This window comes from Taudactylus pleione, unplaced genomic scaffold (assembly GCF_031769625.1).
Source record: "Taudactylus pleione unplaced genomic scaffold, aTauple2 ptg000290l, whole genome shotgun sequence".
Taxonomy (NCBI): Eukaryota; Metazoa; Chordata; class Amphibia; order Anura; family Myobatrachidae; genus Taudactylus; species Taudactylus pleione.
This window is the reverse complement of record NW_028284692.1, coordinates 7,516,158-7,543,111: the sequence shown is the minus strand read 5'-3', so window position 1 is coordinate 7,543,111 and position 26,954 is coordinate 7,516,158. Positions and strand designations below refer to the sequence as shown.

The 26,954-nt window shown below is 42.8% G+C and overlaps 1 protein-coding gene across 6 annotated transcripts in view; it reads right to left on the bottom strand.

Moving 5' to 3' along the window:
• CACNA1G (calcium voltage-gated channel subunit alpha1 G) overlaps positions 1-26,954 on the bottom strand; it is a 236,304-nt gene that overhangs the window by 97,893 nt on the left and 111,457 nt on the right. For 5 of the 6 annotated variants that reach the window (XM_088482620.1, XM_088482626.1, XM_088482622.1 and 2 more), the window contains exons 13-20: positions 24,217-24,285; positions 22,668-22,743; positions 20,703-20,887; positions 20,193-20,612; positions 15,311-15,411; positions 13,001-13,124; positions 11,882-11,950; positions 9,384-9,568 (exon numbers count right to left, since the gene is read on the bottom strand). In XM_088482620.1, coding sequence (XP_088338746.1) covers positions 9,384-9,568; positions 11,882-11,950; positions 13,001-13,124; positions 15,311-15,411; positions 20,193-20,612; positions 20,703-20,887; positions 22,668-22,743; positions 24,217-24,285 — 1,229 coding nt within the window. The remainder of the gene's footprint in view (positions 1-9,383; positions 9,569-11,881; positions 11,951-13,000; positions 13,125-15,310; positions 15,412-20,192; positions 20,613-20,702; positions 20,888-22,667; positions 22,744-24,216; positions 24,286-26,954) is intronic. The other variant, XM_088482623.1, reaches the window with a different exon arrangement.

Sequence of the window (26,954 nt, the reverse complement as noted above, 5' to 3'; positions counted from 1 at the left end):
TTTTACTAATCTCTGACATACTCTTCTTCTTTGTTTTATTTCATTTTCCCTTTTTCCCCTAAATGTGTCCTCCTTTTTCTCTAAATCTCAACTCCCCAGCAGACGGCTGCTATGCCCATCCCATCCAATAAGGTCAAACCCAGACACCATTAGAGTTTCCTGCTGCCAACCCACTGCTAAACCCTGACATAACTGCATATAGGCTGCTACAAGCTGCTCTTAAGCAAAACATTCACCAAGCCTTAAACCAGTAATGGAATGGCACAGGGTGCAAGTATCCAGGTCCTCCTAGGCCTCCACTACTCTCTGAAAAGAGTAGACAGAGGACCTGAATCTGACCCGCTCGCTAGGCACGCAGCCAGCCGATTGTATGCATTCTGCGCATGCGTACGCATCGCAATGCAAGTGCGTGAACCAGAGCGAGCGATCGGGAAGCGTACGCTCACCGCCCATAGACAGCCTTGCTGAATGAGTGACAGGAGAATCCGTTTGTGGGTTATGTCTTCATCCGATCCATGAATATGTTTTAATTGTAACCAGCCAGGACATTTAAGTAGAACCTGCAGAGTAAAAAGGGTAGGACCCCCAAACCAGAGAGTACCTGGATATCCCTATAAGGGATATGCACAGAGACCAGCAAATATCCAGCAAGCACCAGCTCCAATTGTGGCCGTTAATGCTTTATTGGAGAATGGTAGCCAACGCTAGGGGTCAGGTCATACCTGTAGTCTACAGATAGTCAGGTTAACGGGAAGTACTAGGGAAGAACCGGTCATGATGGTTGATGTAGCTGGTACTGAATATTCTTTTCTTGTAGACACAGGGGCGACCAGGTCAGTGATAAAATCTCCCGTTAATTTACAGGTGACCAACGAGACAGTACCAACAATGGGTGTAACAGGTAAAGTGCAACATTATCCTTTAACAAAATCCACAGAAGTTACTATTGGGCCGTTGCATACCAGGCATTCTTTCCTTCTGGCTGCTGCGGCTCCTACTAACCTGCTGGGTAGAGACTTGTTATGTAAGATGGGATGTGTTATATATTGCACCCCTGATGGTGTATTTTTAGATATCCCTGAGAGAGTTGCGCACGAGGTGCGGGATGTGTTGGACACTCCCCAAAGGATAATGTATCACTCTACCAGTTTAAATGAAAATCCATCCCAGGTAGATCAAATGTTGTCCCAAATTCCAGATTCCCTTTGGATTTAGGAAGGACAGGACACTGGATTAATGGCAAACATAAGCCCCGTAATGGTAAATTTGAAAAGCGGTAGGCAAGCTCCAAAAATTTCCCAGTACCCACTAAAACAGGAGGTAGAATTAGGGTTTTTTCCAATAATTGAACGATTATTGCAACAGGGAAGAAGAGTGGTGGGAGGGGTTATAGGCTGGTACAGGACCTTAGAGGTGTTAATAAGGTAGTAGAAAGTCAATTCCCCGTAGTGCCAAATCCAGCTGTCATTCTTATGCAGATCCCTCCAAACGCAACCCATTTCACTGTCATTGACTTCTGTTCTGCTTTCTTCTCTGTGCCTCTCCACCCTGACTGTCAGTATCTATTCGCATTTACATACAGAGGTGTGCAATATACATGGACACGGTTTCCCCAAGGTTTCATAGACAGCCCCAGTATCTTTTTCCAGGCATTGCACGACTGTTTACAATCTTTTCAACCTGCAAATGGATCTGTTCTAATTCAATATGTGGACGATTTATTGCTGTATTCTGATTCGTTTATGTCATGTTTGAATGATACTAAACTTTTGTTGCTTCATCTCTCGCATACAGGACATAAGGTGGCTAAGGACAAACTACAGCCGTGCCAATCCAGAGTAAAATATTTGGGACACTGCCTAACCCAGGGGTTAAGACATCTCACAAATGATAGAATCCAGGCCATACAGAACATGACGCTGCCGCAGAATCAACAGCAAATTCATACCTTCTTGGGAATGTGTGGATACTGTAGAATGTGGATCCCAGGTTTTTCTATTTTGGCCTTGCCTTTACAGGACTTAGGACCTCATTCAGAGCCGGTCGCACAGAGCATGCGGTCGGTCTGAATGAGGGGAGGACGTCTTGAATTTTCAAGACGTCCTCCTTTGCGGTGGTAAGGCTGTAGGTTAACATCCACAGCCTTACGACTGCCTAAGGTGATGGTCACGATGGTCAAGACCATCGCGACCCTCGGGGCTTACGACGAAACCCTAGGGTAGGGTCTCCCTTGTCGTAAGCCCCGGAGAGCTTTCGGCTTTGTCTGAGCCGGAAACTCTCCACTGACATCACTAGTGATGTCAGTGGGGCTGCCCCCCAAATGGTAGGCGTTCCCATGGGAACGCCCCTATTTGGGCTGCCACCCCCCCGGCCCGCCTTCCAAACGGGGCGAGCTGTCAATCAACATCGACAGCTCACCCCCTTTGGATCGAGACAGCGCCAGTCATAGCGGGTCTCACGCATGCGCACGACGTCGCCGTCGCCGTCGTGCGCATGGTCTGTGGGGGGCCATCGACCCGGTCCAAGCGCTTCGGCGCTAACGACCGGGTCTGAATGACCCCCTTAATCTCTTCCTCAAAGCCCGATCATGTCATACACACAGAGGAGTCAGAGCAGGCTTTCCTTAATCTTAAGGATAGTCTGACCAAAGGACCTGCATTGGGAATACCTGATTATGAAAAACCTTTTGATTTGTATTGTACAGAAGCCGATGGTTGTACTGCAGGTGTCCTTACACAAAAACATGGTGATGCCAGTAGGCCCATAACATACTACAGTGCCCAATTGGACACTGTGGTGAGATCACTCCCCACCTGTTTGAGAAGTGTAGCAGCTACCGCTCTATTGGTGAGTAAAAGTGAGGACGTAGTATTGGGTCATGATATGATTGTCTATACTCCCCACGCTGTATCTGCTCTGCTGAACTCTGCTCAAACCAAATACGTCTCTTCGGCTAGGTTTACCAAATGGGAACTAGCTCTAATCGCACCTGCGAACATCACTGTTAAACATTGCAGCACGCTGAATCCAGCAACGTATTTACCATATGTACAACATGATGTACAAAGGGTGGAAGGAGACGAGTTGCTGGTGGAGGGTGAGTTCAGCGGTCATAATGATACACAAAATTGAATCAGACCTTTACTGCTAGACCTGACATACATGACACACCTTTAGAGAATGTAGATGTGACTTTTTACACGGATGGGAGTTGTCATAGACAAACAGACACAGGTGAATTATGTACAGGTTATGCTGTTGTAAATGACACAGACATCATAGAAGCCAAACCTCTTGGTCCTCCTCACTCAGCCCAGGTGGCAGAGTTAGTAGCACTAGAGCGTGTGAACTGGCAGCAGGCAAATCTGCTAACATTTACACTGACTCGAGGTACGCATTCGGGGTGATGCACGATTTCAGGGCTCTATGGCATCTGAGAAATTTTATGACAGCAGCAGGCATACCAGTTGGCATACCAGTTGCACATTCCCGACACATAAAACATCTTTTAGAAGCAATCCAACTACCCAAAGCGGTGGCAGTAATCAAGTGTAAAGCCCATATATGTGAGGATAACTCGGTGTCACTGGGCAACAACAGAGCCGATGAAGCTGCAAAATGGGCAGCAGGGTTAAAAATGTTTTCTCCCACTGAAAAAATTATGTCTTTCCAAACAATTGATATGCTGAAATTAATTGAGATGCAAAATTTGTGTTCAATCCAGGAAAAGTCCATTTGGAAGTCCAAGGGATGTGGGCAAGAGTCCTCCGGGCTCTGGAGGGACGGACAAGGTAAGCCAGTAGCCCCCAAGGCATAATACCCCAGCCTGGCTGAGGCAGCACACGGTCTGACTCATCTGGGAAAACAAGGTATGTGCAAGTTTGTTTGAGAGCATACTGGTGCGCACCAGGTTTTCCTTCACAAGCAGAAAAGATAGCAATGTCCTGTCTGACCTGCTTAAGGAAGAACATAGGGAAAGCGATCCCTACCGAACTGTCCCACATTCACCCGACTGATGGACCTTTCCAGGTGATACAAATTGATTTAATCCAATTACCACCCTGCAGGAATCTTAAGTATGTATTAGTGTGCACTGATGTATTTTCTAATTGGGTTGAGGCCTACCCAGCGGCCCCTAATACTGCTGCGTTTACTGCCAAGAAAATAGTTCAGGAATTTGTATACAGATACAGTATCCCTAAAATCATCGAGAGTGACAGGGGTACTCATTTCACAGGTGATGTTTTTCAAAATATGTGTAAGCTGATGGGTATTAATAGCCGACTTCATACCCCCTACAGACCGCAAGCCAGTGCCAAGGTAGAGAGGATGAACAGGACTATTAAAAATAAGTTAAGTCAAATCATGGCAGAGACTGGACTAGGTTGGCCAGAAGCATTACCGTTGGTCCTGCATAGGACCACTCTCAGACCCCCTCTAAATCTGTCTCCCTTTGAAATATTGTTCGGTAGACAACCTCATTTGATTATAAGTCAACAGGAAGACCTGAATGGTAACAACGAGGTAACTGTAAAGTATCTTATATCAATGAGTAAGCAGTTAAAACAACAGCAGCAGAAACTGAAATTGTTGTCCAATGATATGCCTGAAACTAACTGTCATGATGTTGAACCAGGAGAATATGTTATGATCAGAAATTTCTTGCATTCAGGTTGTTTGACTGATCGGTGGGAAGGTCCGTACTAGGTGCTGCTGACAAGTACTACATCATTGAAGGTGGCTGAGAGAGATACCTGGGTCCATTCCACTCACTGCAAAAAGGTCAATCAACCAGTGGAGAAACAAGTCAGAGACAAGGCTGATAGTGTGGACCTGTCGCTCGCGAACTTGTTCCGGGAGGATTGAAAAGGTTGTAGTGAGATACCTGAACTGAAAGAAATCTGCAGGTCTTGTTGTGGCAATGGACAGGCCTGCTGTGTTCATTTTCATGTTCTCTTTTAGACTGTTCATCATCCTGGTCAGTTTGGGAATGTCTGGTTTCTGTGATGGCAGTGCTGATGGAGTGGAGTCAGGAGGAGTGCAATGGAGGTTTAGCGTCTGAAGATTCCTGTATTTGTGAGCTTTGTGGGTCCCTAGTTGATGAGAATTGTATCCAGTGGTGTCAGCCTAAATATAACCCGTACTGGGGTGGGTATCCTTTAGAGGATTATCATAGCATGGTAGGCAAAGTGTTAAATCAAACTGATTGCTGGGTGTGTTCACATGTGCCACAGAGAAAGCATAATGTAGGGTTGGTGCCATTTACCTTTAATATCACGGAAATTTTATAATTACAGAAAGGGAAAACATTGGATGGAAAATTCCTCTAATCCAAACCACCTCATTTCAAACTCTATCAATTCCAAGTAGATAGATCACTTTTGTGTTTAAACATAACCAACCCTAATAAACCCGGGAGTTGGGAAGTGACGGAAAAATCAGACGATGACCTTCTCACAAAGAGCTGATAATGGGCCTGATTCAGACCCACTCGCAAGTGGCTGTCCGCTCGCAAGTGGGTCGATGGTGTGCACTGCGCATGCGCACGACGGCGGGAGCTCTGTCGTGCGCATGCGCCAGACGCGACGAGCGAAGGACTTTCCTTCGCTCGTTGTGTCTGATCAAAGGGGGCGTGCTGTCGATGTTGATTGACAGCACGCCCCCTTTGGTGGGCGTGCCGGGGGCATGCCTCCCAGACTGGGGCGTTCCCAAGGGAACGCCTACCGTCAGAAGCTGGCCCACTGACATCACTAGTGATGTCAGTGGGAGTGATTTTGGCTCTGATAGAGCCAAAATCACTCTGGGCCTTGCGGTTGAGAAACTCAACCGCAGGCTCCGGCTCGCAGTGGCGATGGTCGCGATGGTCAAGACCATTGCGGCCATCAACCTGCACGCTCATATAGGCTGTGGGTGGTGACCCACAGCTATAGGAGCGTCCAGGAGGACGCTCCATAATTATGGAGGACGGCCCTCATTCAGAGCGTGCGCTCTGCTCAGAGCGTCCGGCTCTGAATGAGGGCCAATGAGTCCATAAACCATGATCTGTTATGCTCAATTAAATCTAGTGGGAGACATTTTAGGTACCAGTATGCATTGAGTTCCACCAAAGAAATTATTGGTAAGGTGCCAGATGGTTATTGTGCTAAAATAATACAGCCAGAAACTTGCATGTACCAGATGGAAGACCCAGAAATAGGATTGTTTGCAAGGGAAATGTGCTTAATGATAATGATGCATACCATTCCTTATGTTCTCCCTGATAATGTATATTTTATATGTGGAAGAAAAGCGTATAAGTGGCTCTCCCCGAGTTCTGAAGGTTTGTGTTACCTGGGAAGAGTAGTCCCAGAAGTTATGACCCTCACACATGTTGAAATGCTTGGTATACATAAAAACACACCGTCACCATATCTTCACACACAATGAACACAGAGGCAAATGAAATATGATACCTGGTGACGTGCACAAAGCCACTCAGTTAATTAGTGAGACAACTGGCTATCAAGTTTTAGTCGCATTGGATCCCACCAGGATCGCTCGGGGTACATTGAACTTTAGATCTATTCAGGAACTTGCTAAATTGATAGATAATATCACCGAGATGTACGATGACACATTCAGGTATACAGGGAGAGAATTGCAAGCGTACAAGAAAGAACTGGTGCAACACAGGCTAGTGTTAAATTATTTAACTGCTGTTACTGGAGGGTATTGCGTAATGTTGGCCACCCAATTTGGAGTAAAATGTTGCACCTATGTCACCAATGATACCAGAGACCCTAAGGAAGTGATAGACCGGAAGATGGATAAAATTCTGCAGCTAAAATGGGAATTTTGTAAGAACCATAATGCTTCAGTGGCTGAAGTAGGGGAGAAGATAGAAGGATGGGTTTCATGGCTGAACCCAGTGAAATGGTTCTCAGGACTAGGGGAATGGGTCCAGGAAGTGATCACCAGCATCGGCAAATTCTTAATCCTTATACTGATTGTCATCTTAATAATTGGCATATGTGTCCGGTGTGTTCCTATTGTGTTGAAGTGTGGAAAATGTAAAAATAGAGTAAAACGACAGAACGAAATTATGATGGTGGTCAGTATGAATACCGAGGTAAATACAGAACTGCATTACAACCCTGAACTAGGAAATACCATCATTTAATGTATTATATTTAGACATGCATAGAATGTATTATTGAAATGTTATTTTAAAACACCTCAGATAATGTAAAGTCTCAAATTTCCCCTTCAAAACTGCCTTTATAGGACTGGTGTATCCCCACATCTTTCACATGATCTTCCAAGATCCGCGGTGTGAGTATAATAGTAGTTTTATGTCCCCACTCAGAGACACATTATTGATGGATTAAGAACCACCTTGTGCCATCCCATAATAACACTAAATAGTATATAAATGTAAGCCTAAATTATATTTTAAAATCAGATTGTGATAGCATGTTGTTCGCTATCAAAGGGTGGACTGTTGAAGCTGGATAATTGGCTGAGACAAGATCAGTTTAAAATTGGATCGCAGCGACGCCATCTTGCGACTGGCCGCAAGACCCAATCTTGGAAATGAGATCGCAAGACGCCATTTTGCGAATGGCCGCCTAAGCGCCATTTTAGATAAACTCACACTTTAGTACATGTGGCGATATTACTATTAGCATCATGCGATTGCATCTTTCACCAATTCTCATACACACATTAATACACACAATTGCGCTGTTAACTAGTCGCATATTAGCGAATGCATAAGACCCTGTATGATTAGCTCCATGCACACGCATCTGCCCCAAGTTAACTAGCATCTTTACATCAAACCCCACATACTCACACATTACATATTCACATACAAGGTTCCATAAGCTATAAGGTATAAGATTCCAGTATGCACATTTATTATCATTGCTAGGAAATAAAGGTTATTTCATAACTAAGGTTTTATAAGTGATAAGTAAGCCATGTTTGATATTGTACTGATGCGTACTTTTTCAACAGTATTCCGGTAATATCGATGGAGACATCGCAACATGCACTTCAAGCAACAAAATGTACATTATATGAACAACTGTTAGGATTTGCATGAGGCGGGAAACCAGAGACCACCAGTTGTTAGAGGCTGGGCTTTGTCTATTTGAACCAACCTGTTAAATGCCTTGCAACATATGCCCTCTCCTTTAGGACCAATGGTATTAGCAACAAACTTGTCTATTGTGTTGTTTATTTCTGGGGGGTATAAATATGTGTGCTCTGATCCTGGGTTCCTAGTCTTCGTGCTGAATGCTGATTGATGAGGGGTTTCTTGCTGATGGCTACATCTGGACCAGAGAGCGCTGCGTATGTATAATTGTACTTGGGTCTGTATAATCTTTTTGCGCTAAGATTATATGAAGATCATAGCATGTAACTGCTGTACTTTTACTTGAATAATACTTTGTGCTTTGGAACAACAGGTTCTAGGTCTGGAGTCTTTATTTACTGTATGACTGCATACACAAATTAGCGTCATCCTTAGAGGTTTATAGGCAGGATATTAGAAGGTATAGGCAGGGGTATATAGAGGTTCAAAGGCAGTATCGTTACTTCTAATATTTTGTATCGTGCCCTTACCCATTGGTCTCATCACCTATACAACATGACTACAAATTAAACATTCACTTTGGACTATCATGCGCACCTTTACAATGATAAAAATTTAATGATTAAAATGTAAAATAAACAAGAAACATATAAAGGTGAAATTACAAATGTGTATGAATATGTCTACATCCTGTACAATAAGGACTTTGGCAATATGTTCAGTGTCATCATTTGTGGATGGGAAAAAGGTTCAAATAAATATATTATTTTTTTATTTTCTTTCTACAGTAAAGTCAGTAAACGCATCATGCAGTTCAGTCACATGACAACTGGTAATAGCAAACTGTAGACAGATTTAAAAATGGGTTAAAGATGTCTTCCTAAGAAATAAAAAAACACAGTTACTGACTATCGGAGATGCACTAAGACTTGGAGAGTGATAAAGTGGAGAGTGATAAACCAGTGAGTGATCAAGCACCAACCAACCAATCAGCTCCTAACTGCCATGTTACAGGCTGTGTTTGAAAAAATGACAGTAAGGAGCTGATTGGCTGGTAGTTATCACTCTCCAAGGCTTAGTGCATCTCCAATTTATAAATTGACTTCTATTGATTCTGGTAGGAATCAATTACTCTCTTAGGCTTTATGACCAAGTAGGTTTGAAATCGGTTAACATGTCTGTCTGTATACTGTGCATTCTCTTTCATTTCTTCTATTTCCTGGTCAAATTTACGTTTCAGACTACAACCCAAACCACACAGATCAATATATCTGATATAAATCTGATAAATGGGGTCACTTACCGCAGAGGTCTCAATGTCCGGAGAAGTCTCAGTACTCTTAGCATCCCCAGGATCTTTGTGCCGCTATCAGACACCAATGACACCAAAATGTCAATGACCGAGATTAAAACAAGCATTCCGTCTAGAATATTCCAACTACTCCTCAGATAGGCTTTTCCACCAAAACACAAGTTGAGGGCCACCACCTGCCAGGAAGCAAACCAAATACTATGTAGATCAGTCACGTATAACATACTGTATGGAGGGATCTCCTGACTGTTAGGGAGTGTAGCAAATTCTGGAATTACCAGACCTAGCTCCGTTTATCCTCCCATCTCTTAAATAGATTTGATCGGCTGTTAAGGGTGTGTAAAGGTGCCCATCCACTTAAAGATCTGAAAATGACTGCACGATTACGACATTGTAATCGTGCAGTCGTTTGTCAGTCTGTGATGAGCCTGCACTGAACGAGCAGTCGTTCAGTGCAGGCACATCAACCATCTGGAAACATGCTGAACCTGACGATATCATCAGGTTGTCCAGCATGTTTGCAAGATGATAGATGTCTAAACCACCAGCTGGTATGTGCATCACTGGTCGTTTTAGACACTTTTGCAACCGATTTGCAAACGATTGAACGATCGTTATTATTCAATTGTTCAACTTTATCGGTTAGTGGATGGGCACCTTTAGTCAGTGTCATTGATGACTGAGCAGCACACTGTTAGTGAGCACTAAGCTCAACTATCTTATGCTGTGAAGGCCAGTGAATGCTCTTGTGTTCAGCTTTATGTATTTATACAGTAGGATGAGATATTTTGCAAAGAAATAAATAATTGCTAATCAGGACGTATAACCCTGCATTTATGTGCCAGACACAGATGTAAATTAGGTGTGGGAGATACTGAAATGACATTGGCAGTGAGCTCTTTGTATGTTTGTATAGCCTGTCTGAGGTCTGTCACTGTACACAAGACAAACAGAATACACCACTGTGTACTGGTAACCCAATGTATTTAAAGCAAAAAATATATTGGTGCTGTGAAATACAAGGAGTTCTGGGGGTCCCCTTAGTTTTCTACATTTAGCTCTAGCAAAGTGACTGCCAAACACAATACATTTGGAGAAAAAAAGGACTGTAACAGGGAAATGTGAGATTTGTATTTATCTGACTCTTCTATTTTACAGAGCATCCCGTCCACTGGGGAGGGTCTTCAACCAGCATCAAATGTAAAAGTATTTCAGTAGATGGATATTTAAATGTACATTTAGGCATGAGACAAAATGGGCACAGCTACAATTGATGTGCCACAGGGCCATGACAGACCTGTTTATTATATATGGTTAAACACAAGTTGCAATAAATAAAAAACTGTTTTGTATCTGCACTTATTTTCATTCCGTTCATATTTCACTTGGGGCTCTATTTATTAACATTATTTTTACTAAAATAAATTGAAAAAGGATGTTTTCACACCCTTTTCACATTATTTTAGTATCACCTATAGTTATTACAGGGCAATTGGAGTAGAATTCATAAAATTCTACTCCAACCCCTAAGTATCACTTATTTTAAGTAAAGCAGATCGCATTTCCCATAACTGTAATGGGAAATGTGATCTGACCAGAGTTACTAAAAATAAAATGTGAAAAAATATCGGGGAAAACCCTGTTACAATAACGCCACCTGGAGGTGGCATTATCCAGGGTCTCCCCCGGTTACCGGACTCCTACTCCGCTCTAAAGTTGAGAGCAGAGCCGGGAGTCGTTCCCAGTAATCAGCTGTGTGGTCTAAACAGACCGCAAGCTGATTACTGTAAAAAAAGAAAAAAAAAATAGTAAAAAAAAAAATTCACTTACCTGACTCCAGGGACCAGTGATCGGGCCTCCGGTGATGACTCCACTCTGGTCAGCTGGTTTCCCATAGTGCACTGCTGCCCGGTCATCAGGTGATCGGGTCCCAGTGCAGTATGGGAGATCACCTGACCGGAGGCATGGAGAACTTCACCGGAGGCCCGGATCATGCAGGTAAGTGTAATTAAGGGAGAGGGGGGTTGCGGGGGGGGTCCGCAATCGCGGGGGGCGGGGGCTTAGCTCTGCATAGCAGCAGCGACCGGTCGGCGCATGCGCGGGCACTTAGTCACTGTATTTTTTGCGAAAATACCGTGATAAGGCTCCGAAGGGGATTCGCAGGGACAGTGCTTTATCGCAAGCTCTGTCCCTGCAAGGGATTTGTAGTAAATCCCCGTGATATTGCCTGAATGCGAATTCAGTCGTTAATATCACACTACAATATGCATTCAATATGCGGATTGTACTAAATAGAGCCCTTACTAACAATAATTTAGGAATAAAACGTAAATTCCCACTTCAAAAATATCAACACTTCGACATGTGAGGACATAATTACACCTCCAGTAAAGTCCCAACTCCAGTAGTTGCTGTTGAGTCTATTACAAAGCATGCACAAATAAAATCACAATATACTATAACATTTATGAATTTGAAACTCATGTTACCTTCACCGTCATTTCAGCCAAAAAAATTAATGTAAATATGTAGTTGGATAATGTCAGAAATATTCTTTCCTGCAAAGAGAGAATCATGTTAATTGGTCAGTGACTTCTCAAAGCAAGTAACAAAATAGCAAGAAGTTTATTGGTTATTATACAATATACTAAGCTCTTCAACTAAGTGATTTAATGTAGTTATTATAAAGAGTTAACCACGTTCTGAATTATTTCCATGCATTTATTTTATGCAGATGGATTGCAGTGTGATTTGGGACTGGGAGTTCTGCAGCAGTGATAAGAGTGTTAGAGTAATCTGAACAGCAAGGAAAGCTATAAAATATAAATCTGGTGTATTTACTCGGTGAAAGGTCTACATTCAGAAATATATAATGGGCAATATGCACAGTCATCTTATTTATTGGTATAAACAGTGATCATTTGTCATTTTATTTTAATATCTACATTGGAACATATTGTTATTTTATCTGGGCTTTACAGGTTAAATTACACTTGAAAAAAGTAATTAAAATGCAAAACAACATTACGTTACGGCCATAAGATTTGCTTTTATAGACTCCAGGCAAATTGAAAATCTGTATTGCAGCTACAGATTTTTAGCAGCACCAGCATTTAGTATCCAGAGCTGTTTTTGGAGCCCTAGCAAAAACCCTACCTTTTCGAGGGCTTTCTTCACCAGCAACCTAGCGCTGCTGCCAAAATTTGTACCCAGTAGCTATAGGTTACAAAGGCTGCAGATTTGCACCACTTATTAAATTGAACAGTCCCCATCGCAGGCTAAGGCGAAGCAGTAAACTGCAGAAATACAGGGACCACCAGGGAAATCAGTGACTTCTCTGTGATATCCCTGTTGCTAAGGCCAGAGAAAGTACTTACCACTGCTTCTTAAATGGACCCCCATGTCATGTTGGTGATATTAGTACTAAAGAGACTAGCGGAACACTCTGATTTGTGTATACAGTGCCTGGACCAATTCTTTCATTTTACTAAATAATAAATCCTTCACTGGAGCTTTGTTTAGTTATATATATTTAATTCAAAGTCCAGAAAGTGTGTGTGTTTGCATGTCCAAGCAACCTTATTCCATAAATATACTGAAATACTTACAGCACTGTGAGGCTCTATTTTTGGCCTCTCCATTGCAATAGTTATGCAGTTCAGAAATATAATCACCAAAACTACATGATCAAACATCCTGTGGGTGATGATTTTATTGCACATCAAACGAAATCTACAGCAGAAAAAAGGAGTCAGTTGACATGTACTTTCCATATTTAAATGTGCATTTATTTAACATTTTCTGTGATTTCACTATGAAAAACTTTCTGGCTCGGCAGGGCTCATTTACTAACACTAGCATTTAGGTGACAAATGTGACCTACCAATCAGACACCTGCTTCCATCTTCTAACTTCTATTAAATACAAAAAACTGCTGATTACCTGCCGTGGTGCCGTACAACATTGTTCCTACAAGTAATGGCAGTAAATAAGCCCCAGTCATATTGGCCGTCTATTTAATCTGGTTCCCTGGGAAATGCTGGAGGAAGGGGGGGGAGGTCAAGTGACAGCTGCAGGGAACAAGGCACTGTACAAGGACACAATCACAACATTCAACATTCACTGTAATATTCTATGGGAAAGGAGTGGATGTGGGAGGTTGACCTTGTCTAGTCTACGTATATTGGCCCTGATTCAGAGCCGGACGTCCCTCTTAGTTTTTAGAGCGGCCTCCTGGCCGCTCGCATAGCTGTGGGTGACCACCCACAGCTATAGCTAGCGGCCATGATGATGGTCGCGATGGTCGGGCTTGCGACGACACCCTTGTGGTAGGGTCTCGTTGCAGCAAGCCCTGGAGTGCTTTCAGCTCTATCAGAGCCGAGAGCACTCCCACTGACATCACTTATGATGTCAGTGGGGCCGGCCCCAGACGGTAGGCGTTCCCATGGGAACACCTCCATCTGGGCAGCCACGCCCCCGGCATGCCCACCAAAGGGGGCATGCTGTCACTCACCATCGACAGCATGCCCCCTTTGTAGCGAGACAAAGCATTCGCACTGGGCCAACATCGACCCGCTTGCGAGCGCTCAGCACTCGCGAGCGGGTCTGAATTAGGCCCATAGTCTCCTGGATATTCTGGGAGAGTAAGCAAGTATGGGAGAGTAAGCAAGTATAACCCAGTACACATCTAAATGTATTCCCTTCTGATGTGAAGAGATTTAGGCTAACCAGAAGACAAGATTTTCAAAGGGAGGCGTGGATTATTTGGGAAACATAACTAGTTTAGTAGGTGTCCACTAGAGTTATTTTACATATTCTTGAAAGTGAATGTCTAGGAGTAGGTCATTACTTTCAGATGGGATGTAGTCAGCATGCTTCCACGCGGCATGCCGACGGACTATATCCTGGCGCCAGAATCCCGACAGCAGTTGGTATCCCGGCTCCAGAATACTGACCGCCGTCATGCCGAAGGTAACTGTCGGGAGGTTACGGAGGGGGGGGGGTGTAGGTTAGGTTTAGGAGTTAAGGTTAGGCACTAGGGGAAGTGTTAGGGTTAGACACTAAGGGGGGAGGGTTAGGGTTAGGCACTGGGGAAAGGGAGGTTAGGTTCAGGCACTAAGGGGGAAGGTTGGGGTTAGGCACCAAAGAGGGAGGGTTAGGTTAGGGAGAGGGTGAGGCAGTGGCGTATCTATAATGGGTGCAGTGTGTGCAGGGCATACGGGCCCCCGGGTCCAAGGGGGCCCCGCACTGCACACACTGCACCCATATTTTTTTTAAACGTACCTATCAGAGGTCCCACATCAGGTGTCACTGCTGCTCAGAACACCGGAAAAATGGCCGCCGCAGCCATTACTACGGCGTTCTGCGCATGCGCAGTAGACTCCGGGGACAGTCTAGTGCCCGGAGTCTGCTAATGCTCCGGTGGCTGGCCAGTCGCGTCAGTCAGCTGCCAGCCACCAGGGAGAGAGGAGGGGGCCCCGCACTAGGAGTGCACACCTGCCCCCTCCTCTTTTAAAACGCCCCTGGGGTGAGGGTTAGTATACCGACCAACAAGTGTCGGTATGTTAACCCCGTCAGGATCCCTGCGTCGGGATTCTGACCGCTGGGATCCCGACTATCGGCATTACATACCGAGCTCCTTTCAGATACACTTCGTACAAGAAAGCACATTCAGAAAACAATCTAATAAGGTGAAAATGCATGAATAAAATAAAGACAGACAAGATGTCATCCTACTCTTTAGTCTTATTTAAGAAATATATGTAGGAGGATACAGAAATCAGAACTATGGTTTAGTTCTAATATGCTAGAAGGAAATACTTGAAAGTTCCTGCAGAATATCAGCATGGACCTGATTCCTGAAGAACAGAAAGGGGATTGGGGCAGACTCAGCTAGCTTCTATATACACAATACTTACTTGGAATATGGTGGAAAAATATAAAGGGACCAGGTTTCTCTCTCCTTACACCATACCGGAAGATGTGCTGTAATATATGCTTTCAACCTTTCACTCTTGCTCTAAAAACAAAGAAAAAGTTTTTTTGTAATCTATTTTTATTAAATAGTAAATTTCAACAAACACACAGATTATGTGATATATAGACGGTAAACACAGACAGAAATAAGTAGGTATAATTTTCCAATACAGAGATCAGTGAAAAAAATCCAAAATGAGGGAATCGACAAAATAAAAAGGGACAGGATGAAGGCAGGGAGGCGTGGGATAGAAAGCCCGTGGGGCATATTTATTAATATATGCAGTCTGCCCCTGATATTAAAGATTCCTTATTTCCACAATTTGTGCCAATAATTAATCCTTATTTGCCTGAATGTATTATTATTGAATATTGAGCTGTTAGGACAGGAGCCCATCCTGGTGATCAGTAGAAGTTATCACTTTACTTTACTAAGTTACAGGAGACAATGGAAGACGGTCGACCTCCAGACACCTGACCTGAAGGGGGCACACTGACCTCCTCCATTGTTACAAGTTCTGCTTTATGTGCCCCAGAGCAGGAATAAGCAGTTAACCCAGGGGTATGTGAAGAGGTACTCCTTCTCCCAGTGCCCCCACCGTGTAGGCCAGTCTCTAAAAATGGATCCCCAGCATGGAAACAGCACCAATGTACGAGCAAGGCAGAGGCTAAAGTGCATGGCCCCTCTCTCCTTTGTTGGCTCTTCCCCCTTACATATGCTGGACCTGCTGCCTCTGCTGTTGCTGTGGGAGCAGCAAATAGCAAGAAAGGAAGACCCTGAGAGAGTTTGACTGGGTGTTGCTGAGGTGTGGGAAGTGAATGCAGGGGGAGGAGAGTGTGTATCTGGGTGCTGCTGGCATGTTAGTAGTGAATGTGGTTTAGGGGGCGTGTGTGATTGCTGCTGGGACCGGGGTGTTGTGTTGGGGTAGTGAATGCGAACGTAGGGGGCAACAACAGACAGGGGCGCCGACAGCCGCACCAGGTCCGGGGGAAGAAGGGGGCATGGTCATGCCCCCATAGGAAGAAAGAAGAAAAAAAAACATTTTTGCAGCGCTGTGGAAGGGGGTGCTTTGAGTCCCTCAGCCCGGCGCATAGCCAGTGGGGGGCGCTGTCAGTGTGATCGCTCTCCCCACAGGTATAGGAGACTGCTGTGGCTGCTACTTAGCAGCCGTGAGCATTCTCCCAGTGCAGCCCAGCACACAGTAGCATGTGCTGGGCTGCTGTGATGTAGTAGGGAGCAGCGCCAGACCTGGGCCCCCGTCGTGCCCCTCCAGTAAGCTCGGGCCTGGGTAATTAGTACCCACTGCCCCCCCCTCTCGGCGCCCCTGCCAACAGCTATCTCGCCTCTGTGCTACTGGTATGAACTTATGCCTTTACTCTCCCGGGAAATTCTGTGATTGTAGCTCAGTAGCGTAACTAGGGGGTGTCGAGCAGAGCTGGTGCCCTGGGCGCCATCGGCCCGGGCTCTAAATACCCTAGTTACGCCACTGATGTGGCTACAATGGACTAACTTGCAGGTATCCCCTGAAAATGGGTGTTTTCGGGGGATATGCCACAAATATTATTTGATAAATAGTCCATAAGTGTCTGTAGCCAAATAACAGTAAGGCAGTGGGACCTTAACTTCTATCCAAGAAAAACAATTAGTTATAAAGCCAGAATACCTGTCTAAGGCAGAAGGGTGATGTCCTCCTTATACATATAATGGTCAATGTGGCAAAACCACTCCTTGACATAAGGGTCTGATGAGGATCGCCAATGAACTGGGATCACTGCCTTAGCAGCATTAGTTAGATGTCTGATGAGTGAGTTCTTAGAATTAGAGATAGACATAGAGGAGAAATTAAATATCCAGCACTATGCCCCGTGATGAAGGTGCATGTCGGCACCGAAATAGGAGTTAGGCCGTCTCTGTACCATGTGACTGAATCATGATTACTGTACCCTGTAACATGATGACCATACAGCATTTTGTGTGTTTTATTGTGACTGTTGGAATGTTGTTATGTTAATACACTTTGTTTCAATTTTGCAAATATGGTGTGCTGTTTTATTTCTGGACATTCATGGAATAAGCTTGCTGTTAATATTTTATAACTAAGCATCCAGTGTTTGAATACAATTTTGAGGGTGCAATACCTGTTCTTTCTATATTATGTATGTGTGTGTGTTTGTGTTTGTACATCAAGGTTTGGTGGCATGTGGTAAGGTTAAGTTCTGATGCTTAAAGCACAATGAAATATAATGTGAACTTGCTATATCAATAAATGTTATATACTGTGGGGAAGTCAAGGGGCATGTGGGAGGTCTAATGGCATAAGGAAAGATCTGGGGGCCATGTGGGGAGATCCTAGGGGCATGTGGCAGAAGTCAGTACTGTAGTGGTAACTTCACAGCACACGCTATAGAGGATATCCATACCCAGTTGAGGTCTTTAGGTCCCCTGAACAAATGTCCTAACGATAACCTCAAGTTCCTTAAAAAAAAAAACTAGGACATGGATAGGGAGAGTTTGAAGCAGATAAAGAAGCTTTGACACAGGAAGTCTTTAAGTTCTAGTCTATTATTTTTAGCAACCTTGCAGTATTGCTAGAGGAGCAGGAAGGCATGGGAATACATTATACCAGAATGCATTGTTTTTCTTTAATCTGTTTTGTCATTGCTCTGTTATTTACATTTCCGAATTCTGTTTGCATTTTTTCAGGTTGTCACATCCTGCAAATGTCTTTTATCCTCCGTTACTATTTACTTGCCTCCAGAGTTTAGTCCATTGTGTTCATCTTTTAGTTTTTCTGCTTGATCTTTTAAAGTTTAGGTTTTATATTTGGTTAGGCTATTTTGTTTGTTATTTTTGGGAGTCTCTGTATTGTCCCTCTGATCCTTGGCTGGATACACCACAGCCTTAGGGTTCACAGGAATAGCTGCCCCAGGTTTACTGTGTTGGAGGGTTGGGGGATAGGTTTTATAGAGTAGTTAGAGGAGTTTGTTTGGGAATCTAGGTATGCTGTAATTTGAGGGTATGGTCATAGAGAGTGGGGGGAAATGGGGGATGGTTGTTTTTTTGTATTATTTTGGGAAACATTGGCAGATGTACTGTATATTTAATTATTCTTATTTTTTTTGTCCCGGAATTAGTTCATTAATGATGCCTTGTATTAGCGGGGGCAACCATCCTGGTTGTCCAATCTAATATTGTTATTTGAGTCATCTCGTATCACAGTGTATATTGTTTGTACTTTATTGTATCAATCCTTTTTGTAGAGTTGGGCTACTTTTACTCTCTATGGGCCTGATTCAGACCCGGTCGCAAGCGCTGAGCGCTCGCAACCGGGTCGATGGTGGCCCAGACCTTGTGGCCACGAGACCCTACCACAAGGGTCTTGTTGCAAGTCCGATGGTCGCGATGGTCTTGACCATCGCGACCAACATCATGGCCGCTTGCTGTAGCTGTGGGTGGTCTGAATCAGGGCCTCTATCCCTTAAACACCACTGACACCATCGGTTTCTGCCACGAGGATGGCTCCTTTAGGTTCTCGACTTATTATTTCTCTGTAATTTAGAGTTGTTGTGCCTGTTTTGTTTTCCGCATAATGTTGTGTTTACTCACTCCTGATGGGTCTTTGCAATGCTTATTTCCCCTTCTGTATCTGACTATGTGAATGTTTGTATATTTACTTCCCATGGAGGACACATGCCATTTTTTGGTCTGCCATGTTTCTTGATTTTTTGTTATTTTACTGTATTGGGTGTAAACTTTAAAAATCTTTGATAAAAATTAAGTAATTTAAAAAAAAGAAAAAAGAAGGTTGTGCATTATTTTCATACTATAAACTTCTCTGTGTTCATATACTGGGGTGCAGTCATTGACATCCCGATATGGGACTAAAGATAGGCTTTGAAATACCGATGCCTATCATTAGCCCCCACTACAAAATCCCAACACCCGGCTTACCGAACAAAGGTAAGCCAGGTGTCTTAGTGTCTAGCCACCGGGGGAGGGGGTTAGGTTTAAGAACCCCCCAGGGGGACTTAGGGTTAGCCACCCCCGTGGGAGGGCTAGGGTTAGGGCAGGGAAAGGGGGGGGTTAGGGTTAGGTACACCCCAGGAGGATTAGGTATAGGCACTAATGGGGGAAGGTTAGGGTCAGGCACTAGGGGGGGAGGTTAGGGTTAGGCTCCACTAAGGGAGTGTTAGGGGTAGGGTAGGGAGAGGAGAGGTTTAGGGTACTTACCTACTGCAGTCAGGATATCGATCACTCGGGCTGCCGCTGTCTGTATTTGAACCGGCGGCTAAACAGCCGCCGGCATTACATACCGGTTCCCATATACTCTATCTTAAACAGTCAATTAAAAGCAGCAGTGATAACCTTTATTAAAACAATAAGCACGTTTTGCTCTGCAATGCAGTAAGCAAACATCTCTGTGCAATGACTGAAGTATTAGATATAGAAAATGTAAGTAAATGGAATTTGATAGTATTACAACTGGAGAAGCAGGAGAAGTGGCTTTGTGTTATACCACTGTATAATGGCCCACTTCCACCTCTGCTTCTGTGACATAAAGCAGCAACTCTAATTTATAATCTGTGAAACATAAAAGATTTTATGTGTAGTGACCAAGGAACTTTGTAGAACACAATAAATCAGCAGCACTATGTTGACATATAACATTTTTTTTTGGAATTCATAGTAGAGCGGAGGAAGCAAATCTCTCGTGACAAAATCCAAACATGAACAGCACTAACATACAACAGAAAATGATTTGTACTATAAACCCCCTAAATATCATGCACTAAACGAGACGTCATAGTTGTATCAATACTTACCATGTTTACGTCATCATCAATATTATTGCTATAATCAAGTTTAGACTCTTCAAGATGGCGTTGAGGTGACACAGAGGGAAGCATTGATTTTCCGTTGCAGCCCTGGTAATCCACTGGAAGGCTGTGCTTGCTCTGTACTGCATATGTGTAGGGAACATGTAATGTATCAAGGGCTTCTCTTTTACCCACTAATTCTGTCACATTACAGGAAGAGCCTTTATCACGACTGGACACCTCTTCATCAGATGTCTCCCCTTCTGAGCTCTCTTTCCCATCAGCGGACAGCAAGGACTTATGTTCACTGCTCTGTACATTTCGCTTAATACTGGAGGCTCGTCCAATGCTGTTCCAACTAGACCTGCGGCTGTTCCAACTACACACTGCTCCCCAGGAACTATGAGGGGAATTACGTGCACTGGGCTAAAAGAAGGATGACAAGAAAGCTCAACAATTTACAGTTTTATCAGCTAACAGCAGTTTCTGTTAAACAAATAGTTGCCATTGACGTACCATAGACTTGATCTCACTGGCATGAGGGCCATCAGAGACGCTGCTCTCCCTTCTAGATTCACAGCCCAGGGGAAGCTCTCCAAATAGAGTATTCTTTGGAACTGGCATGGGAGTGGCAGCTGTATGAACGATGAGAGGTGGTTGTAAATTGGCCTTTACCTCCGGTAATCCATGTAATGGAGTAACTAGAAAAAAATTATGCAGTGACTGGCATGAAATAAGCTACATTAATTTTTTTCTTGTTGCTTACATTATAAAGCACAGATTATAACTGCACAGTTAAACACTTAGTAACACGTGACAATTTATTTAAGTTTATGCAGCATAATGGAGGCAAAACTACAAAAAGGAGGATATGAAAACACATGCACAGCAATTACATCAGTGGCATTCCAACCTTTTCTCATTTTGCAAATAAAAACGGACAAATAACACCCTTTTAGTTTGTAAAGTAAGCACAAGTGTTTAAATATTAAAAACACATTGTACAATTGCTGTCTAAATAACCACTGTTCTAAAATAACTCCAAGTGTAGAATAAAAAGATGTTGCAGAATGGTTTGGCTAACAGAAGTCACATATTTATTTCACCTGTAATTGCTTTCAGTATCTACAGGTGTGTCATGAGTCTTCATACATCTAGCCTCAATACGCCAGGCAGCGCGCCGCGCCTTGCGTGAGTGAGCCGCCAGGTCCTTTGCTACTCTGCTAGCATCGGGCGTCTTTTTTTGCCAAAAATGCATCTGAGACGCAATGCAATGTGGCCAGGACGCACCAGCAGACTGTGCTGATTAATTTGATATGGGACACTTGTATATCTGAGTTTTATCCAAACTAGTGCCTGCTACCATGATACCATCCCCTGATGGGGAATGTCAGAGAACCCTGTAAATCCATTCAATGCTGGTTTAGGCTTGATTTGTAAGCATCTATGTATGTGAGCGGCTGTATATTTTACACTGAATTGTTGTTAAATTAATTGCCCTGCTCCCCTCTGACATCTATTCTGAGCGCTGCGGGCAGAGGACAAAAGCACAGTATCTATGGTCAGCAGTGTGACCACAGAGGCAATTGAAGCCCCGGTATGCGATATGTATGATCCAGCATTCTAAGGTTACAAAATAAGATTCTGCTCTGTGGGAAAGTAGACTTTGATGTTTTGTTTCTGTGTGCAGAGGAGGAAAATGAGGCAGGTGTCTGGCTTGGTAGAGATAGTCAGGGGAGAGCAGTGGAGAAACCTTGAGACCCCCTTCAGAATGTTGCTATGTAGCCTCAAAAGTACTTGTTTACTGAATTATTGTGCATTTGAAATTACAGATTTATTTTATACGTGAAAACACATCTGCCAAATAATGTCAGATTTAAGGGGATCATTTGCACTTTCAACTCATCATTTTAAAACCTATGGTGTAGAAAGTGATCAAGAGTAGCGATTACCTGGTATTTTTTATTTCCCTCTAAAATGTGTTCCAAACATTCATTTGTGGACTTGTTTGCAGCCAGTGAACTAGCAAATATTTCTATGAAATCCAGACTGGTTTGCTCATATGCATTATGTGGCATCTGTATGACAATGGATTATGGCTGTTTATGTGATGTGCAGCAGCAGTGGCTCTAGCGTAGGAGAGGGCAATAAGCGCCTCCCCAGCTGTTGTAGAATTACAAATCCCAGCATGCCCTGCCATAGTTTTGCTATTTGGCCGTGCTAAAACTGTTGCAAGGCATGCTGGGATTTGTAGTTCAACAATAGCTGGAGGGCCGCTTATTGCCCTCCCCTGCTCTAGCGGAATTCAGAGTTTACCTCAAGAGTAATTATTTAAGATTTGCCTTACGTGCAGTAATGTGTAGGCGTAAACATTACCTTATGTTCTACCAACCAACCTGTCTTTTACTCCTGAGTATTTCACACATATGTTCATCATTTTCACATGTCATACACTGTAAAGGGCATTATGCTGTTACTCACAAGACACATTAGAAAGACTTTTTCGGATTCCACATTCATCTGGAGCACTCTCAGAACCAGACAGGGAGCCGCCACCCTGCAATTATAAAGTAAGAGCTAAGCTAGCCACATATGTCATATACTACACATATGTTTATTTATTTTCCCTTATTGCAATTATAATGAATGCATCCAAACATTATGTTAAATAAATAAGCAATTTTCTACTCTTGATGTTGCGCGAATCAATGGAGATGAACAATTCATGAAGTAATCACAGTTTGCGCTTGTCTGCCTTCAAAATAGATAAAACTATATATTGTTCTTTAGTGCAAGAAATGTAATTTACAGGAACTGGAAGGTGATAATGCAAACTAAAAGTATTTCTTCATTTGTGAGTGGGTTAAGAGGTTTTGAACTATATACTGTAAAATTATAACTGTATTTACTGTGCCGCTGTGTGTGCATTCTGTGAGCATAGGATTAAGCAACTTCATATTTATGAACAATGAGATCAAATTAATTTAAAAACATAAAACTGAATGAGAAGACACAAAGCAAATAAAAGAGACACCTTATGTCATTTTCTTGATTATTTAAAACCTTAATGACCGATGTTCTAGAACAGTTTACATTGCCAAATGTGCAATGTTTTACAGCTTAACGTAGAAGCTACCTGTTTGTATATATACAAATCTGCATTGGCCTACTTATGAGTCAACATCTGCATTTTCAGTTATACGCACCTTAGGACATGTCCACTCTTATCTCTAGCACATAGTTCCGACCAGAGTAAATATGCGGCACTTAACGTAATCCCCTGTACCACACCCGCCTTGTGTAGATACAGTATTTCAACTTGTTAATGGATGTATTTAAAATATATGTGTAACTCAATATATCTCATCAATGGCAGAAATTCAGATGTGCTATCAATAGTCTCCCCAGATCAATACTGTATCATTTCCAGAACTCATTTGGGAATGATCTGTATCAAAGGTCCATCTCTAGAAAGCTTTGTTGGATTGCAGTCATATAGTCTTCTACACTCCACCGCCTGCAATAGACTAGGTCAAACAGTGGAGGGCCAGGCTGGACCTTCTTTTATTTGTGGTTTGGTGACACCACTGGTGGCCTAGCTGCACTTATTGCATTGCAGTCATTGTATTTTGTATAAAATGACACATGGTGACTGCACTATTTTGCTTTGTAAATGAAGCCCCCAATGTTATCACTGCTTTCAAACAATTGGAAATTAGAAGGATCTATCATCAAACACACATTGTGGTATAATATAGCAGCACTATGCAGTGCTCAGTCACTGTATATGACATATGTATGGTGGCATGGCCCATATCAGTTGGCATCCAGACACTTTTGTACAAATGCTTCAGGACAAAAAACATGCACATTCCTGAGTATACAACAGGATTACATACCACAGCCAATTCACATAACTATTAACATGGGCTACTGCCTTGTGCTTGGACTGAGCCACCAAAATGTCTATCTGAAATTTGTTAAAAAAGTACCTGATATGTATTAAAATTATTATACTGTATGTACTTACCACCAGTGATTCGACAGGTAAGTGTATACAGCTGAGGTGTGCACTCATGTCTTCTCTCTTGGTGACTTCCTGTAGGAAAATTATGAGTTAATCTAGTACTTGTATCACACAGCTGAAATGAAATGTTACTAAAGCTGCATACACACACAACCATTTTGTAAATGAACGATTTTAGTAAACGATTTTTGTTCATTTTTTCAAGGGAAAAATGAATGAAAACTGTTTACTAAAATCGTTCATTTACTAAATGTAATGAACGATTTTTTTTTGAACTACAAACGATTTTTGCATGTTCCTTTACTGAAAATCGTTGAGTTGGTCAGCCTGACTGAACTACAAACTACAAACATGAACGCACATGAACGATAATTGTTCATCGTTCAGCTTAAAAAGATGAACGATTTTACAAACGATTTAACGATAATGACGTCGTTATAGTTAAATCGTTCAAAAAATCGTTATGTGTGTACGCACCTTTATAGTCAATTCTTCTCAGATCAATGTCATTGGGAGCCAACTATACTGTAATGTACAGGTAAATAGTCTTTCATTAACTCATTAATTACATTTAATTTACCAGAAATGTTCCACTGGTATATTCAATTATTCGGAGTTATTAAATATTCAGATACACAAACCCGCATTATAACTTTAGGTGTTTGGTATAATTTTTTAAATATTATACAGTAACTATATCTGAAAACAGAAAGAAACAGGAAGGAATCAACTAAATAATTTCATAAATGAATCAAATAAGCACCCAATGCTACTATAAGGTAGGTGAACACCAGTATATTATTGCTGAATACTTGTACATTTGTCCATAGAAAAAAAGCATTGGGTATAACATGTATTTATTCCCCTCTAGTGAAGGAATTTAGAGAACAAGTAAAGAGCAATACAGTATAACCTTAATATATGGCAAAACCTGTGTATTTCTGAGTTGATTAATATACATGAATTAACTGAACTTGTTGATACTTAGCTAAACATGATACTTATTTAAATCAACAGGCAATCTCCGGACAATCACCAATGGTAGATTATAATAAACAATGTGCAAGAAGGAGGCTCAGGCATCCTCAATGTAAGATCAGTTGTCCAAGTATGATCTTAACAACAAAATTAAATTGGATTCAGGGATTACCGAATGGACAATGAATGTGCATAATATTTAAGTGGGGGATCAGGCACAAAAAATGCATTTGGAACTTAAATAAGGACTCTTATCAATCAGTGCCCCCCACCCCAAGCCCGGTGTCATTTTAATACACCTTTTGCTGATAGGTCTATGTACTAAACTCCTTAATTTCTATACAAATATGTAATATAGTTGTCTAGATTATAACATATATACCTATACCTGATATAGTATGAGCTACTGTTCATACCATTAATTTGGAAAAATTCAATAGGTCTTGCACTAGTTGGTGAAACATCTTAGTAGATCATCTTTAAAGTACAGATAAGTCCTCATACACTGTTGCTTCAGTTATGCCAAACAGCCCCTCACGGTGTGCTGGGTCCTGATATCTTTCTCGCTCAAAATGTGTGTCTTATTACAATAAACAAAACAACTGGGGGTGAAAAACCACACTGCTAGCTTGTACTGATATACCGTATATACTCGAGTATAAGTCGACCCGAATATAAGCCAAGGTACCTAATTTTACCCCCAAAAACTGGGAAAACTTATTGACTTCAGTATAAGGCTAGGGTGGGAAATGCAGCAGCTGGTAGTGCCCCCAGTAGTAATCCCCCCTGGTAGTGCCCCCAGAAGTAATTCTCCCTGGTAGTGCCCCCAGTAGTAATCCCCCTGGTAGTGCCCCCAGAAGAAATCCCCCCCTGGTAGTGGCCCCAGAAGTAATCCTTCCCTGGTACTGCCCCCAGAAGTAAGCCCCCCCTGTTAGTGTCCCCAGAAGTAATGCCCCCCTGGTAGTGCCCCCTGTAGTCCTAATAAAAATAATAAAAAAAAACTTACCTGAAACCCTGCTCCTGGTCCCGCCGCTGCTATCAGCTCCTCCGGCCGCTTTGCATTATGGGAGAGACGTCGTCATGACGTCTCTCCCATTACCCACTGCGGGAGCCGGAAGATGGCTCCCGCAGTGGGAGCACCAGCAGCCGATGAGAGTCTGACAGACTCTCAGCGGCTGCTGATTACAACAAACACACAGCTGCCGGCACCGGCGTCTGTGTGTTTGGCAGTGTGTAGTGCTGACCGAACTCCGTCCGGTCAGCGCTACACACGCGGTGCAGCTGTGTCACAGAGACACAGTCTGCACCGCGGCCCGCATGGTACGCTACTCAGCTGCGTACCATGGGGGCATGACTCGAGTATAAGCCGAGGGGGTGCTTTTTCAGCACAAAAAATGTGCTGAAAAACTCGGCTTATACTCGAGTAAATACGGTATTTGAAATGCAACATTTATATATCTGTGTGCAACTGAGGACGCTATTCAATTAGCCCCGGTAAACTTAGGGTAGCAGCCTCAAGCTTTATCTCTCGAGGCTATTCAATTAGACTCCCTTTTTCATCTGATACTTTTATCAACACCCATTAAATTGACATGTTAAGGGGTATTAACACACAGAATCTGTGAAAAATTCATGGATTCAAGCGTTAACAGGGTCGCGGCACCCGTTAACCACTTAGTTATCAGGGATTTTTTTTGACTGCTTGTGCAGTGGTGAAAATCAGCCCGCAGTACATTACTGATTAATAAGTGAATTCCCCTATG